General features: G+C 42.3%; 1 protein-coding gene across 1 annotated transcript; it reads right to left on the reverse strand.

The window, feature by feature from the left end:
* Positions 1–6082: 6082 nt before the first annotated feature.
* Positions 6083–13147, reverse strand: cmtm7 (CKLF-like MARVEL transmembrane domain containing 7). Its single transcript, XM_072659739.1, has 5 exons — positions 12899–13147; positions 9898–10074; positions 8299–8397; positions 7931–8012; positions 6083–6764 (listed from the first exon to the last, which is right to left on the reverse strand). Exons 1-5 carry the CDS (start codon positions 13022–13024, stop codon positions 6751–6753), a joined length of 498 nt encoding a protein of 165 aa, XP_072515840.1. The 5' UTR covers positions 13025–13147; the 3' UTR covers positions 6083–6750.
* Between the last annotated feature and the right edge of the window lie 3218 nt (positions 13148–16365).

Consider the following 16365-nt stretch of genomic DNA (forward strand, 5'->3'; position numbering starts at 1 on the left):
ATACAATCGAAGAGGATCAGCTTGACTGGCTAACTAGTAGCGTGATAGCTAATACAGTCGAAGGGTATCAGCTCGACAGGCTAACTAGTGGCATGATAGCTAATACAGTCGAAGAGGATCAGCTCGACAAGCTAACTAGTGGCATGATAGCTAATACATTTTAATGGGGATCAGCTCGACAGGCTAACTAGTATCATGCTAGCTAATACAATGAAAGGGGGATCAGCTCGACTGGCTAACTAGTAGCGTGATAGCTAATACAATCAAAGAGGATCAGCTCGACTGGCTAACTAGTATCATGCTAGCTAATACAGTCGAAGGGGGATCAGCTCGACAGGCTAACTAGTATCATGCTAGCTAATACAGTCGAAGGGGGATCAGCTCGACAGGCTAACTAGTATCATGCTAGCTAATACAGTCGAAGAGGATCAGCTCGACTGGCTAACTAGTATCATGCTAGCTAATACAGTCGAAGAGGATCAGCTCGACTGGCTAACTAGTATCATGCTAGCTAATACAGTCGAAGAGGATCAGCTCGACTGGCTAACTAGTATCATGCTAGCTAATACAGTCGAAGAGGATCAGCTCGACTGGCTAACTAGTATCATGCTAGCTAATACAGTCGAAGGGGGATCAGCTCGACAGGCTAACTAGTATCATGCTAGCTAATACAGTCGAAGGGGGATCAGCTCGACTGGCTAACTAGTATCATGCTAGCTAATACAGTCGAAGAGGATCAGCTCGACTGGCTAACTAGTAGCATGCTAGCTAATACAATCGAAGAGGATCAGCTCGACTGGCTAACTAGTAGCATGCTAGCTAATACAGTCGAAGGGGGATCAGCTCGACAGGCTAACTAGTAGCATGATAGCTAATACAGTCGAAGGGGATCAGCTCGACAGGCTAACTAGTAGCATGATAGCTAATACAGTCGAAGGGGATCAGCTCGACAGGCTAACTAGTAGCATGATAGCTAATACAGTCGAAGGGGATCAGCTCGACTGGCTAACTAGTATCATGCTAGCTAATACAGTCGAAGGGGGATCAGCTCGACAGGCTAACTAGTATCATGCTAGCTAATACAGTCGAAGGGGGATCAGCTCGACAGGCTAACTAGTATCATGCTAGCTAATACAGTCGAAGAGGATCAGCTCGACTGGCTAACTAGTATCATGCTAGCTAATACAGTCGAAGAGGATCAGCTCGACTGGCTAACTAGTATCATGCTAGCTAATACAGTCGAAGAGGATCAGCTCGACTGGCTAACTAGTATCATGCTAGCTAATACAGTCGAAGGGGGATCAGCTCGACAGGCTAACTAGTATCATGCTAGCTAATACAGTCGAAGGGGGATCAGCTCGACTGGCTAACTAGTATCATGCTAGCTAATACAGTCGAAGAGGATCAGCTCGACTGGCTAACTAGTAGCATGCTAGCTAATACAATCGAAGAGGATCAGCTCGACTGGCTAACTAGTAGCATGCTAGCTAATACAGTCGAAGGGGGATCAGCTCGACTGGCTAACTAGTATCATGCTAGCTAATACAGTCGAAGAGGATCAGCTCGACTGGCTAACTAGTATCATGCTAGCTAATACAGTCGAAGGGGGATCAGCTCGACAGGCTAACTAGTATCATGCTAGCTAATACAGTCGAAGGGGGATCAGCTCGACTGGCTAACTAGTATCATGCTAGCTAATACAGTCGAAGAGGATCAGCTCGACTGGCTAACTAGTAGCATGCTAGCTAATACAATCGAAGAGGATCAGCTCGACTGGCTAACTAGTAGCATGCTAGCTAATACAGTCGAAGGGGGATCAGCTCGACAGGCTAACTAGTAGCATGATAGCTAATACAGTCGAAGGGGATCAGCTCGACAGGCTAACTAGTAGCATGATAGCTAATACAGTCGAAGGGGATCAGCTCGACAGGCTAACTAGTAGCATGATAGCTAATACAGTCGAAGGGGATCAGCTCGACTGGCTAACTAGTATCATGCTAGCTAATACAGTCGAAGGGGGATCAGCTCGACTGGCTAACTAGTATCATGCTAGCTAATACAGTCGAAGGAGGATCAGCTCGACAGGCTAACTAGTATCATGCTAGCTAATACAGTCGAAGGAGGATCAGCTCGACTGGCTAACTAGTAGCGTGATAGCTAATACAGTCGAAGGGGGATCAGCTCGACTGGCTAACTAGTATCATGCTAGCTAATACAGTCGAAGGGGGATCAGCTCGACTGGCTAACTAGTATCATGCTAGCTAATACAGTCGAAGGGGGATCAGCTCGACAGGCTAACTAGTATCATGCTAGCTAATACAGTCGAAGGGGGATCAGCTCGACAGGCTAACTAGTATCATGCTAGCTAATACAGTCGAAGGAGGATCAGCTCGACTGGCTAACTAGTATCATGCTAGCTAATACAGTCGAAGGAGGATCAGCTCGACTGGCTAACTAGTATCATGCTAGCTAATACAGTCGAAGGGGGATCAGCTCGACTGGCTAACTAGTATCATGCTAGCTAATACAGTCGAAGGAGGATCAGCTCGACTGGCTAACTAGTATCATGCTAGCTAATACAGTCGAAGGGGGATCAGCTCGACTGGCTAACTAGTATCATGCTAGCTAATACAGTCGAAGGAGGATCAGCTCGACTGGCTAACTAGTATCATGCTAGCTAATACAGTCGAAGGGGGATCAGCTCGACTGGCTAACTAGTATCATGCTAGCTAATACAGTCGAAGGAGGATCAGCTCGACTGGCTAACTAGTATCATGCTAGCTAATACAGTCGAAGGAGGATCAGCTCGACTGGCTAACTAGTATCATGCTAGCTAATACAGTCGAAGGGGGATCAGCTCGACTGGCTAACTAGTATCATGCTAGCTAATACAGTCGAAGGAGGATCAGCTCGACTGGCTAACTAGTATCATGCTAGCTAATACAGTCGAAGGAGGATCAGCTCGACTGGCTAACTAGTATCATGCTAGCTAATACAGTCGAAGGGGGATCAGCTCGACTGGCTAACTATTTAGGTGTGTATTTCTGAAACCCCGGCTGCTAGCGTAGCTCCGGCCTGAGCGGCTCTTTAACAGATGCAGTCAGGTCCTTCCTTCCTCCTCCTCTCTTTCCGGCCTTTGTGGTGGAGCCCCACCCGGCCACATTCCTGACCGCTGAGTCTGAGCCCTATAACTTACTTTATTTTTAAACCGTTGTCATAATTAGCCTGCAGCTAAATATCCCTGTAGCCAAAGCCAGAGTTCACAAACCCGATGCATATTGTTCATAATTATTATTCATAAAGGCTTAATATTCGTTTCTCAGATGAACACACTGAAACTGATTCCTTTGTACGGGTCAAAGAGGAACTACTGAATAATCAAAAGCTAGGATTCTGTGCAGAGCCGCCCCAAGGCACACTCGAATTACGCCCCAAACACCACCAGGGGGCCCCCAAGAGCATGATTTTTTCATATTGATTTATTTTCATAGTTGGCTCACCGATCCTAGGTTAATCAGCTCCTGATATCAAATATGAGACTAAAAAATGAGCAATAAAAATGGTAATTTTGTCCAATGTTCTACTTAAGTACCGACGGCTCGGTGGCCGGTGGACCGCTGGCTTCCCCATTAGTGGGCCAACAGTGGTCCGCTATCCTCTGGCTATCAGTGTATTTAGTAATCTAATTGATATCAGGGTACTTAGCAAACTTAGCAAATAGTACTCACCTGGGATACCATCGTAACCATCTGGCAACACTATAGCAACCACTTAGCAACACCTTAGCACCAATCTAGAAACCACTTAGCAACACTACAGGAATCACCTAGCAAAAACATGGCAACAACCTAGTAGTTCATAACAACTGCCTATGAATATATATATATTCCACAGTTCACAAGCTATCTCATCTGTATCATCACACCATCACTTTCCCCACCCACACACACACACACACACACACACACACACTCACACACTCTGCACTTACGACTGGAAACCCTATGCACAGTCACACTGCACCCACAAAGACTTTCCCCAACCGCACACACACACCCTACACCTGAATTCACACCCGTCCAGTGCCTTTTATAAATAATTTAAATATTTTTAATAATAATAAACATTCAGATTCTCTCAGACCTGTACAACGGCTTTAACCTGAGCAACACTGTACATAGAGTGTGTGTGGTGTGTATAATGTGTGTATAATGTGATTAATGTGTGTAGTGTGTATGTCTGTATAGTGTGTGTATAGTATGTATAATGTGTGTATGGTGTGTATAGTGTGATTAATGTGTGTATGGTGTGTGTAGTATGTATAATGTGTGTGTGTGGGGTGTGTGTAGTGTATATAATGTATGTGTATTGTGTGTGTATGGTGTGTGTATGTGTGTATGGTGTGTATAATGTGTGTATAGTGTGTGTATAGAGTGTATAATGTATGTATAATGTGTGTATAGTGTATATAATGTGTATAGTGTGTATAATGTGTTTATAATGTGTGTATAGTGTGTGTATAGAGTGTATAATGTGTTTATAATGTGTGTATAATGTGTGTATAGTGTGTATAATGTGTGTATAGAGTGTATAATGTATGTATAATGTGTGTATAGTGTGTAGAATGTATGTATGTGTGTATAGTGTATATAATGTGTGTATAGTGTGTATAGTGTGTATAATGTATGTATAATGTGTGTATAGTGTGTATAATGTGTGTATAGTGTGTATAATGTGTGTATGTGTGTATAGTGAGTGTATAGAGTGTATAATGTATGTATAATGTGTGTATAATGTGTGTATAGTGTGTATAATGTATGTATAGAGTGTATAATGTGTGTATAGTGTGTATAATGTGTGTATAATGTGTATAATTTGTGTATAGTGTGTGTATAGAGTGTATAATGTATGTATAATGTGTGTATAATGTGTGTATAGTGTATAATGTGTGTATAGTGTGTATAATGTGTATAATGTGTGCATAATGTGTGTATAGTGTATAATGTATGTATAATGTGTGCATAATGTGTGTATAGTGTGTGTATAGTGTGTATAATGTGTGCATAATGTGTGTATAGTGTGTATAATGTGTGTATAGTGTATAATGTATGTATAATGTGTGTATAGTGTGTATAATGTATGTATGTGTGTATAATGTGTGTATAGTGTGTATAATGTGTGCATAATGTGTGTATAGTGTATAATGTATGTATAATGTGTGCATAATGTGTGTATAGTGTGTATAATGTGTGCATAATGTGTGTGTGTATAGTGTATAATGTATGTATAATGTGTGTATAGTGTGTATAATGTATGTATAATGTGTGTATAATGTGTGTATAGTGTGTATAATGTGTGCATAATGTGTGCATAATGTGTGTATGTGTGTATAGTGTATAATGTATGTATAATGTGTGTATAATGTGTGCATAATGTGTGTATAGTGTATAATGTATGTATAATGTGTGTATAGTGTATAATGTATGTATAATGTGTGTATAGTGTGTATAATGTATGTATAATGTGTGTATAATGTGTATAGTGTATAATGTATGTATAATGTGTGTATAGTGTGTATAATGTATGTATAATGTGTGTATAGTGTATAATGTATGTATAATGTGTGTATAGTGTGTATAATGTATGTATAATGTGTGTATATTGTGTATAGTGTATAATGTATGTATAATGTGTGTATAGTGTGTATAATGTGTGCATGTGTGTATAGTGTATAATGTATGTATAATGTGTGTATAGTGTATAATGTATGTATAATGTGTGTATAGTGTATAATGTGTGTATAGTGTGTATAATGTGTGCATAGTGTGTGTATAGTGTGTATAATGTGTGTATAATGTATGTATAATGTATGTATAATGTGTGTATAGTGTGTATAATGTATGTATAATGTGTGTATAGAGTGTGTATAGAGTGTATAATGTGTGCATACACACACTTTGTCCTTTTTATTTCCATGTTCATGTTTTCCAGATTCTCCCTGGCGGATGAGAACCCTGTTACTGTACAGGATCTTTAAACATGACAACACTGGAATCACCACAAACACACACAGACTCTCCAGACTGAAATGTGGCACTTTTATATTTTTTAGTTGCCAATAATAGATCAATAATTAAGAGCAGGAAAAAAACACACATGGACTTGTAGAAAAATAATAACACTGTGAATCACTGCTGAGCCGGCCGGCTTCAGGGTCGAGGGTTTAAGTGCTCAGGCGGTGAAGTTAGCTCATATTCTCTCCAATAATCAAATGTAAACAGTCCTTCCAATAAATGTGGATAAATGGCCCCTTGGCTTCTTCATAAAAACACCCTCCAAACCAAAGCTGGAGCGCCACCATCGTCTTCACTCTTCAGTAAACCTCTTCACCTCAAAGCTGCAGCGCAGGATCAGCTCTGTAGCAACAAACCTTCCTCCTTAAAGCGACAGTTTGGCCATGAATGAAACTGACGGAGAGGCCCTCCACCCTTAAAATGTAGTCAATCAGCCAAGTCAGGTTCGGTGTCTGAAGCTACGGGCTAGCTAATGTAGACGACAAGTAATGGAAGCCTATGTACACCAAATAGCACGGTGCTAACTGCAGGCCTAAACCCCAACACCCGCTCCTCTAAGGCTCTCTAATGTGTCAATTTCATTAAGGTTGAACTGCCGCTTTCAGGAGAGGGTCAAACACTTCGGAGGCCCTTGGCACAGCTACTGGAACAGTCCTGCCTGCTTCTTCAGGTCCTGTTACACAGCTGCACCTGCAAATCACAGTAATACAGAGGTTACAGAGCGGAGGAGAACCAAAAATCCAAAAATCCAGTGGATTTAAACACACCACATATGGACAAAAGTATTTGGACACCCGCTCAATCACTGAATTCAGCTATCTGATTCAGTCCCATTGCACCACAGGTGTATAAACTCCAGCCCCTAGTCCTGCAGTCTGCCTTTCTTCCACACATCAGTGAAAGAACAGGAGGTTCTGAAGAGCTCACTGAACTCCAGAGTGGTTCTGTATGTAATAGGAGCTCAGCATCACTGCACCAACAACTACAACAAGTCAGCTGGTGAAATTTCCTACCTGCAGTTTAACAAGCTGATTTACCACCCTGTTATTTCACACACAGGGTGGTAACTAGGCTGCACCTGAGCATTTTCCCACCCCAACCAATGGCACACACTTACTATTTATTAGAGATGCCACTAATGATTGTTGTTCTATCGATTAATCTATAGATTATTTAGTTGATGAAAAAAAAAAATCTATTATTTTGATATAACTGTCTGTTACTGTACCCCTTATGAAAGTGTGTGATCTGGTGTATTCAGGCCGTTCCCCACACAAAGAAATGAGCTTGAAATAGCGAGCAAATAGAGTCATTAGACCTGGTTTATATCCAGTCAAGCTCAGAGCACACAAACACTAACACACACTGGCACCGTCAACCAACGCAAACATACCCGGCTTTGATGCACAACCCAGCCCACAGACGCCAGTTTTTCGGCCACCCTGGAGAGAGAGCAAGGCCAACTGTGCTCTCTCTGGGCCTCGGCTGCTGATGGCAAGCAGCATGACCGGGATTCGAACCGGTGATCATAAATTTATTGCCAATTGTGGTAATTTATACAGCAGTAGCAGCAGCATTTTACTACCTGCAGTGCTATAAAGGTGCTATGGTAGAAAGCGTAGCTTTAAACAGACGTTAGGACCCCCTTTAAGAAAAGCTCAGGTTTGGCAGTATTTAGGAAATGAAGGCAAGTTAGGATCTTCTGTATAATGTGCGAAATCAGATCAGATCAGATTCTTCAGACCTCAATTTAGCAAGAACTGAGGTTGTCAGAGTTAGGATCTAACGCTTGGGGGGGAGCTAAACTGCTCCAATTGGGTTAACTGGTAAGTAAATGAGTAGAGAATCAGACTCACTGGTTGGCTGCGAGCCACACGTGACCTTGTACGACGTCCATATGCTGATTGCGAGAAGAAAGGTTGCAATAAAACCAAAAACCTGTGAAAATAAATTAGATATGAATATAATAAAGCAACAGAGCACTTGCTGGTGAGTTCTGCAGCTGTGATCACCGAACAGACCACGTTAGGAGCACTGTATTTAAATGTTTTGCAGTATCTGAACGAGTGAAACAGCTACTCTTATTATTTTCAGATTTCCTTAAGCATGTGATTTATTGCTGCATCTGTAGCACATGACCGTAGCAGCTGGGGAAGCGGTGCTGCCTGTGTGCAGAGCTGTGAAATAACATCCTAATGACAGATAAGCTGCTGCAATTACTCACAGATCCAGCTACGAGGGCGGAGACACCACCACTTTTCACTGCGGCTACTATGGAGGCGATGAAGACCAGGATGGTGCCCACGGCATAGTGCAGAAACTCCTGCAAAACAGACAGACATACAGACCTTAATAATACTGCACTGAGCTCCCTACGCCTCCTGTAGTGTATTACAGTCTGTCAGAATGAGCGTGTGGATCATATGATCATTATAGAGCATTATAGAGCGCCCCCTACGCTTCCTGTAGTGTATTACAGTCTGTCAGAATGAGCGTGTGGATCATATGATCATTATAGAGCATTATAGAGCGCCCCCCTACGCTTCCTGTAGTGTATTACAGTCTGTCAGAATGAGCGTGTGGATCATATGAACATTATAGAGCATTATAGAGCGCCCCCTACGCTTCCTGTAGTGTATTACAGTCTGTCAGAATGAGCGTGTGGATCATATGATCATTATAGAGCATTATAGAGCGCCCCCTACGCTTCCTGTAGTGTATTACAGTCTGTCAGAATGAGTGTGTGGATCATATGATCATTATAGAGCATTATAGAGCACCCCCTACGCTTCCTGTAGTGTATTACAGTCTGTCAGAATGAGCGTGTGGATCATATGAGCATTATAGAGCATTATAGAGCGCTCCCTACGCCTCCTGTAGTGTATTACAGGATGTCAGAATGAACGTGTGGATCATATGAACATTATAGAGCATTATAGAGCGCCCCCTACGCTTCCTGTAGTGTATTACAGTCTGTCAGAATGAGCGTGTGGATCATATGATCATTATAGAGCATTATAGAACGCCCCCTACGCTTCCTGTAGTGTATTACAGTCTGTCAGAATGAGCGTGTGGATCATATGATCATTATAGAGCATTATAGAGCACCCCCTACGCTTCCTGTAGTGTATTACAGTCTGTCAGAATGAGCGTGTGGATCATATGAGCATTATAGAGCATTATAGAGCGCTCCCTACGCCTCCTGTAGTGTATTACAGGATGTCAGAATGAACGTGTGGATCATATGAGCATTATAGAGCATTACAGAGCGCCCCCTACGCTTCCTGTAGTGTATTACAGTCTGTCAGAATGAGCGAGTGGATCATATGAACATTATAGAGCATTATAGAGCGCCCCCTATGCCTCCTGTAGTGTATTACAGTCTGTCAGAATGAGCGTGTGGATCATATGAACATTATAGAGCATTATAGAGCGCCCCCTACGCTTCCTGTAGTGTATCACAGTCTGTCAGAATGAGCGTGTGGATCATATGAACATTATAGAGCATTATAGAGCGCCCCCTATGCTTCCTGTACTGTATTACAGTCTGTCAGAATGAGCGTGTGGATCATATGAACATTATAGAGCATTATAGAGCGCCCCCTACGCTTCCTGTAGTGTATTACAGTCTGTCAGAATGAGCGTGTAGGTCATATGAACATTATAGAGCATTATAGAGCACCCCCTACGCTTCCTGTAGTGTATTACAGTCTGTCAGAATGAGCGTGTGGGTCATATGAACATTATAGAGCATTATAGAGCACCCCCTATGCTTCCTGTAGTGTATTACAGTCTGTCAGAATACAGAACAAAGTCCACTCACCGTCAGTGTCCAGTTAATGCAGGGGATTTTGGACTGGAGTCTGAGGATGTACATGAGGAGGAAGATGAGGAAGGCGATGAGGAACCATAATGTGACGACCTCAAAGTACCGAAAGGCCGAAATATCCGTCCATCCAGGTGCACAGTGCACACACAGGAAGGCAATGAGGAGAGAAATCTGCAAGGGCAAAACAGTATCACACACACTGTTCATATAATATTCCCTTAAATTATACTGTATATTCTATATGAAATTATGTAATTATGTCATATTTATAAACATATCATTACATGCGTATAGTTAGTATTAAACCAAAATGACGAAACATACATTTCCATGTAAGAAGAATGAAGGTTTTGGTTAAAAGACAACAAACCATATTACAAAAATGAAATATCATACACGTGTGATTGCCTATTTTGCTTATGAACTTTGTCCAAATGTTTGTGGACACCCCTTCTAATAAATGCATTCAGCTACTCTGAATTGCACCCTTTGCTGACGCAGATTCCTGTCTAGTCCCTGTAGAGGATATTTGCATTGCCAATAGAATAGGACTCCCTGGAGCAGATAAACACTATGACCCTATTGGCACCATGCTGCCTAATGCCAGGTGTGGGCTAGAGGGGTATAAAGCCCCCCAGCACTGAGGAGCTGTGGAGCGATGGATGGTGGAGCTCCATCCAGTACTTTTGGGATGAGTTGGGGATGATGAGTTGGGGTGGTGATCATCATCCAACATCCTCATCCTCACTAATGCAGCTCCTGTGGCTGAATGCAATCAAATCCTCACAGCAATGCTCCTCCTCTAAAATCTAGTAGAAAGTCTTATTCTCTGGACAGTAGAGACAGTTACTCCAACAGAAGCAGGATCATCTCTTTTAATACCCTTGATTTCAGAAGAAAAGATGAATGAGCAGGTGTCCCAATACTTTTGTCCATATATTGAACACTGTATTAGCATGCTGGCTAACTCGCCTACTGTAAACAGCTCATACAGCCTGACCACCCTGTCAGAAAGCCTCCTGAGAGACTCTGTGGAGCTAACTTAGTGATTAGCATGCTGGCTAACTATCCTACGGAGGAAGGAATGGCCGCGTTTAGTTTAGCCTCGGCCAGCTAAAGTTAGCACGGCTTCTGTTGTGGAGCCCTATCTTCTAGCTAGCTCCTTTGGGTCTTAACTATATTTGGCCTCGTCTCGGCCTCGGGGTGAGGTTGACTCGTCTCTCTGAGGTAGAGTTCATTAGAAAATTAAATATCTTTTTTTAAATATCTCCCCAATCTGGACCGCCAATTGCCCGATGAGCAGGTGTCCCAATACTTTTGTCCATATTTTGTATTTGGTTGTATGTGGGGATTAAGTGTATATTAGCATGCTAAAAGGACAGTGCGTACAGAGCGACGGGTCAGCCCTATCGTTTATGGGCTCATACGTACCCCACCCTTGGTACGGGATGTCCCCGACACTAGTGAGGGCGGCAATCCGATGAAACCTCAAACGATGTGGGTGGAGAGCGCCATCTACCCACCCTGGAGAGAGAGCAAGGCCAATTGTGCTCACTCTGGGCCTCGGCTGCCGATGGCAAGCAGCATGACCGGGATTCGAACCAGCGACCCTCTGAACATAGTGCTCATAGGTTCATTCACCCTATCAGTGAGCAAGTCGCTGCAGGGAGTGGTTTCCTGTCACTCCACGGCCAGAGCAAAAATTAGCCATAACATTAAAACCACTGACAGATGAAGGGGCGTCAAGGGGTGGAGATTTTAGGCAGCGAGTGGACAGTCAGTTCTCAAAGCTGATGAAGGTGAGGTCTTACAAGGTAGGTGTTGGGGGGTGTTCCTACTTTCTACTAGATTTGAGGGACCATTGCTGTGAGGATTTGATTGCAATCAGCAACAAGAGCGTTAGAGCATCATCCCATTAAAAGAAATGGATGGAGCTCCACCACCATCATTCCAGAGAACACCACTGTTCCTCCACTGCTCCTCAATGTTGCTGGGGGGCTTTATTATCCCCCTCTAGCCCACGCCTGGCATCATCTGCTCCTGCATTACTTCTCTACAGGGACTCGACAAGCCGCGTGCGAGTGTGTGTCAGCAGCAATGAGTGCAACCTAAAGTAGCTGAATGCATTCATTAGAAAGGCTGTCCACAAATATTTGGACACGCAATGTATTGCTTACACACACACACTTTCCATGACCTAATTCAGCTCACAATTCATTTCTGGACGCAAACATTCACCGCTGGACTAACGCTGGAAACGCCGCCCCGCTAAATACACACCGTGTCCACGCAGAGGCCGTGCCTGCCAAAAGCCTACCACCGACAGAGGCCCATTGTTCCCCAGCCCTCATTTCTCAGCTGCACACCTTCCATCCCCGAGGCTGTCCAGGACTGTGTCCAGCCCTATAACTTCAATAACCCTGCAGCAACTTCTCAGTGGAGCTTCTGGGGCCATCCTGGGCCGACCACCTTGCGCTTGGATCTTCTCGTCTGGTGTGTAAAAATAGCTAAAACCCCATAACTCCAGAGCGAGAGGAGTGACCTACAGCAAGGCAGCTCACTGAGACACATCTGGAGCAGAAGGGGGCTTGTCGGTGGTTGGGGTGGTGCAACAGAGAACACCACTACCTACCTGTGAGCTTCCACACTGGGGTTCGATTCCTGGTCTGGGTGACTGTGGGTGCTGCACTACACCCATAAGAGTAAGGGCAAGACTCCCAACCCTACATTGGCTCACCCCTTAGCTCTGGAGAAGAGTGAGAAGATCCTGGAGAAACATCTGGATTCTTTCTGCACCTGATTTTAGAATGTATTCACCATCACATTGAGATCTGCAAGCTAAAAACTTGGCCTTACTCTCATATAATGACTCAGGGGTGGACAGTCAGGGGTCCCACAGTAAGCTCGCTCTGACCTCGACCCCTTATCCGGCCCTGCTGCTGTGCTCGTTGGAGAAGTTGCTCAATCTAACGGCAGGAAAACGACGTGTTCTCACCACTTGTGCGACTTTCAGCAGCCCATGGAAAGTCCTCACGTAGCCGATGTTCAGGAAGCCCCCCTCGCTCGACGAGCTGCTTGTGGTAGTCGTAGTCGTCCTGGTCGTGACCACAGTGTGAGACATCTTGAAGAAATGAAGGCTGTATAACAGCAGGGCTCTCTACGGGTGTGTGTGTGTGTGTGTGTGTGTGTGTGGTCTGGCTGCGCCCATGAGGGGGAAAGCCTGTCGTCAACAGAGGAACTCTTACAATGGGTGTGACAGCGAGGGGGAGGGGCGATTACGCAACCGTATCCAGGAACGCCCCGCCCCCGCTGCGTTGGGATTGGCTGTTGAACGTCAGCAACAACAACAGGAATAATAATTTTTAATAATAATAATAATAATTATTATTATTATTATTAGTAGTAGTAGTATGCTCTGTATGTGTTTAGCATAATCTATTTACAAAACTGCAGCTCTAAATGTTTTTACATAAAAAAATAAATATCAAATATTAGAAAAAAAGAAACATGAAAGAATTATCTAAAAACTAATAAAATGTGAAAATTAGCTGAAAATCTAAATCCTAAAATTAACTGAAAGAGGGAAAAAATATAAACTACAACCTAAAAATATTTAAAGATGATATAATAACAGATTTAAAAGTTCTATATATATATATATATATATATATATATATATATATAACACAAATACATATACAAAAAATATATATAGGATACACTGAAAATATATATCCTAATAGCTGAAAATCTAAATCTTAAAATTAACTGAAAGAGGGAAAAAATATCAACTACAACCTAAAAATATTTAAAGATGATATTAATAACAGATTTAATATATATATAACACAAATATATATACAACAATATATATAGGATACACTGAACATTCTACATTTATATATCAATAATACAATGTTATACATAATATAATATACAATTATACAACATATTTGTTTATTTATACAATTATACAATATTTTATAAACACAAATTATTTTATTTATAAACAATTCACTACCTGTTGTTTAAATTGCAGTTTTAGGTCAGATTTATACAAGATAGATACAAATATATAGGATAGAAATGTATTTGTATATATTTCAAATCAAATCAAATCAAATTTTATTTGTCACATACATAGTCATACACAGTATAACTTGCAGTGAAATGCTTTTATGACAGTCTGCCCACATTAAATATCTATTATTTTTGCCATCTTGACTTTTATCTTATATTTTTATGTTTTTGTTTGTTTGTTTGTTTGTTTTTTGTGTTTCACTGCTACGTAGCACGTATGACCAAATCAACTTTAATTTGAAATGTGAAGTAACTAAATAAAATATTTTGTGTTCTTGTGTTAATGTAATACATAAATAAAAAAACTATAAACATAATAAATAAATAAATAAATAATACGTTTTTAAGTTTTTAAACTTTTTTAACGTTTTTTTTTTTTGTTTTTTGTTTTTTTTTTTTACAAACGTCCTGAGCTACGATTGGCTGGTAGTACAAGTCAGCACAAACTAGTAGCCAATCCCAGCGAAGTAGGGCGGGGCTTGTACGAAAACGGGTGGGATTTTGAAAAGGGGCGCTTAAAGCACTTCCACAAGCAGCTCAGAATCAGTGGCAACAATAACAGTGAACCAGTGAAAGCTCCACAGAAGGGTCTGGAACAGTCATGCCTTTCTCTCGTGCAGGTTTCCACTCCACCAGAGTCACAGTCTACATTCATCAAGTGCAAACAGATTACCAGCATAGCTAGAGCGTCAGTGTGGAAGTTGTACACATGCAGAAAGGGCCATAAGTATTTGGACAGTGACAGTATTTGTGAGTTTGCCTCTGTGCACCACCTCAACGTATCTAAAAAACAGGCTGACAGTCATTTTTACAGTCCCACCATTTTTACAGGCTCAAAACTCAAATGAACATAATTATAGATATGAGGATTATTTTTAATACTTGGATGCAAATATTTCCTCATTGAGAGGCCTTCACTGCAGCCACCTTCAGTTGCCGACCTCTGTGAGAGTGTCCTGGACTTGACTAGATGTTGAAAGACTTCTCCAAGCATCTACTTTAGTCGACTCTTGTGGTCTTCTGGGTTTGGGTTGGATCTGCTGAACAGAATAAACAGAACAAAACCGGGATCAGCGGTATGTCTGGTGAAGCATGGCGGTGGCTCTGTGATCAACTACCTCGTCTGGCACTGGAAACCTGCAGAGTGTGGAGGAAGAGGAGGAAACATCAGGCCTTCGGTGAGCAAGCTGAAGCCCAGGCGCCATTGGACCTTCCAACGGGACAGCTTACAGTCCACCATGGCTCGGTTTCAGAAGAAGTCCTGGAAGAGTGAACCCCACTTGAACCCCATAGAAAATCTTTGGTGGGTTGGTAGAAGGTGGCTGCAGAAGCAAACCCCAGGGTATCAGGGAGCTGGAGGCCACAGCCCATGACCATGAGGAGGTTGCTCCTCAAGTACTGAAGGTGCTTGTCCTGAAGGAACTGGGTAATTCTGAGACTGGTGAAAGCACTTGTTCTATTAGTTGTGTGGAGATATTTAAATTAGCTAGTTTTGATTGGTTTATTGCATAAATAGATTTATTTATTGATTATGATATTAAAACCATAATAAAATACTTGAAATATGGCGGTACAGAAGGCTATAACACAGTTCCTACACTGATTTTATGTAGATAACAGGGTTGTAAAGTATAGATTGCTTGCATAAGCTGCCAAAGCCTAATTTACTGATTAACTGTAATTTATTAACCTATCACTTCCCCAAAAAGGTCATTTTTTCCCCACAATTAACATCATTTTTCAGTTTTTAGTTAATTTAACTCAGTAACTAAATACTATTTAAGGTCACTGGACGTCACTGTACCATTGCAAGCTATTCAATGGACTTAATGTCAATAAAAACTATAGAAAATTGGGAGTGTTCTAAAACTTTTGACCAGTAGAGCCTGTAGCTGCTGACCGGTCCATATGTTGTGACCAGTCACTCAGTGCAGCTTTCGCGCCAGGCCTCCCCCCTTTACTAAAGAGGGATCCTATAGCATAGAGCAATCTGATGTATTTGGACAGCTGGGCTCGAAGACTCTGTCCCCTTGGGTGAGTCCCAGTCGCTTGCCTTCAGCTTAAAGCAGCCAGATTTAGGGGGTAATGCCCAGCCCTGATTCTCGAGGCATGGACTCCACAAGATCTCTAAAGGTGTCCTGTTGTCTCTGGCCACAAGACCAAGAACGTTAGCAGCAGATAATCCTGTAATGCGCAGTGAACTGTGGGATTTTATGAGTGCACAGGTCATTCTGCACTGCCAGCTCCTCCCACAAACCCCATTTGGCTTTGTGCACTGGTGTGAGCGTGGTTCCTGTGGTTTCCTGTAAGCATCTGCGTTTCTCAGTTCTCAAACTTGTGAAAACACACCGTTCAAGACCACAATTAATACACACACGTTTG

This window comes from Salminus brasiliensis, chromosome 1, assembly GCF_030463535.1.
Source record: "Salminus brasiliensis chromosome 1, fSalBra1.hap2, whole genome shotgun sequence".
Taxonomy (NCBI): Eukaryota; Metazoa; Chordata; class Actinopteri; order Characiformes; family Bryconidae; genus Salminus; species Salminus brasiliensis.

Coding starts and splice junctions, on each gene's coding strand:
- cmtm7 (XM_072659739.1), bottom strand. CDS start 13,024: ATGTCTCACACTGTGGTCACGACCAGGACGACTACGACTACCACAAGC. Junction 8,398..9,897: donor GCATTAACTGGACACTGACG/GTGAGTGGACTT, acceptor TCTGTTTTGCAG/GAGTTTCTGCACTATGCCGT. Junction 8,013..8,298: donor CCGCCCTCGTAGCTGGATCT/GTGAGTAATTGC, acceptor TTATTTTCACAG/GTTTTTGGTTTTATTGCAAC.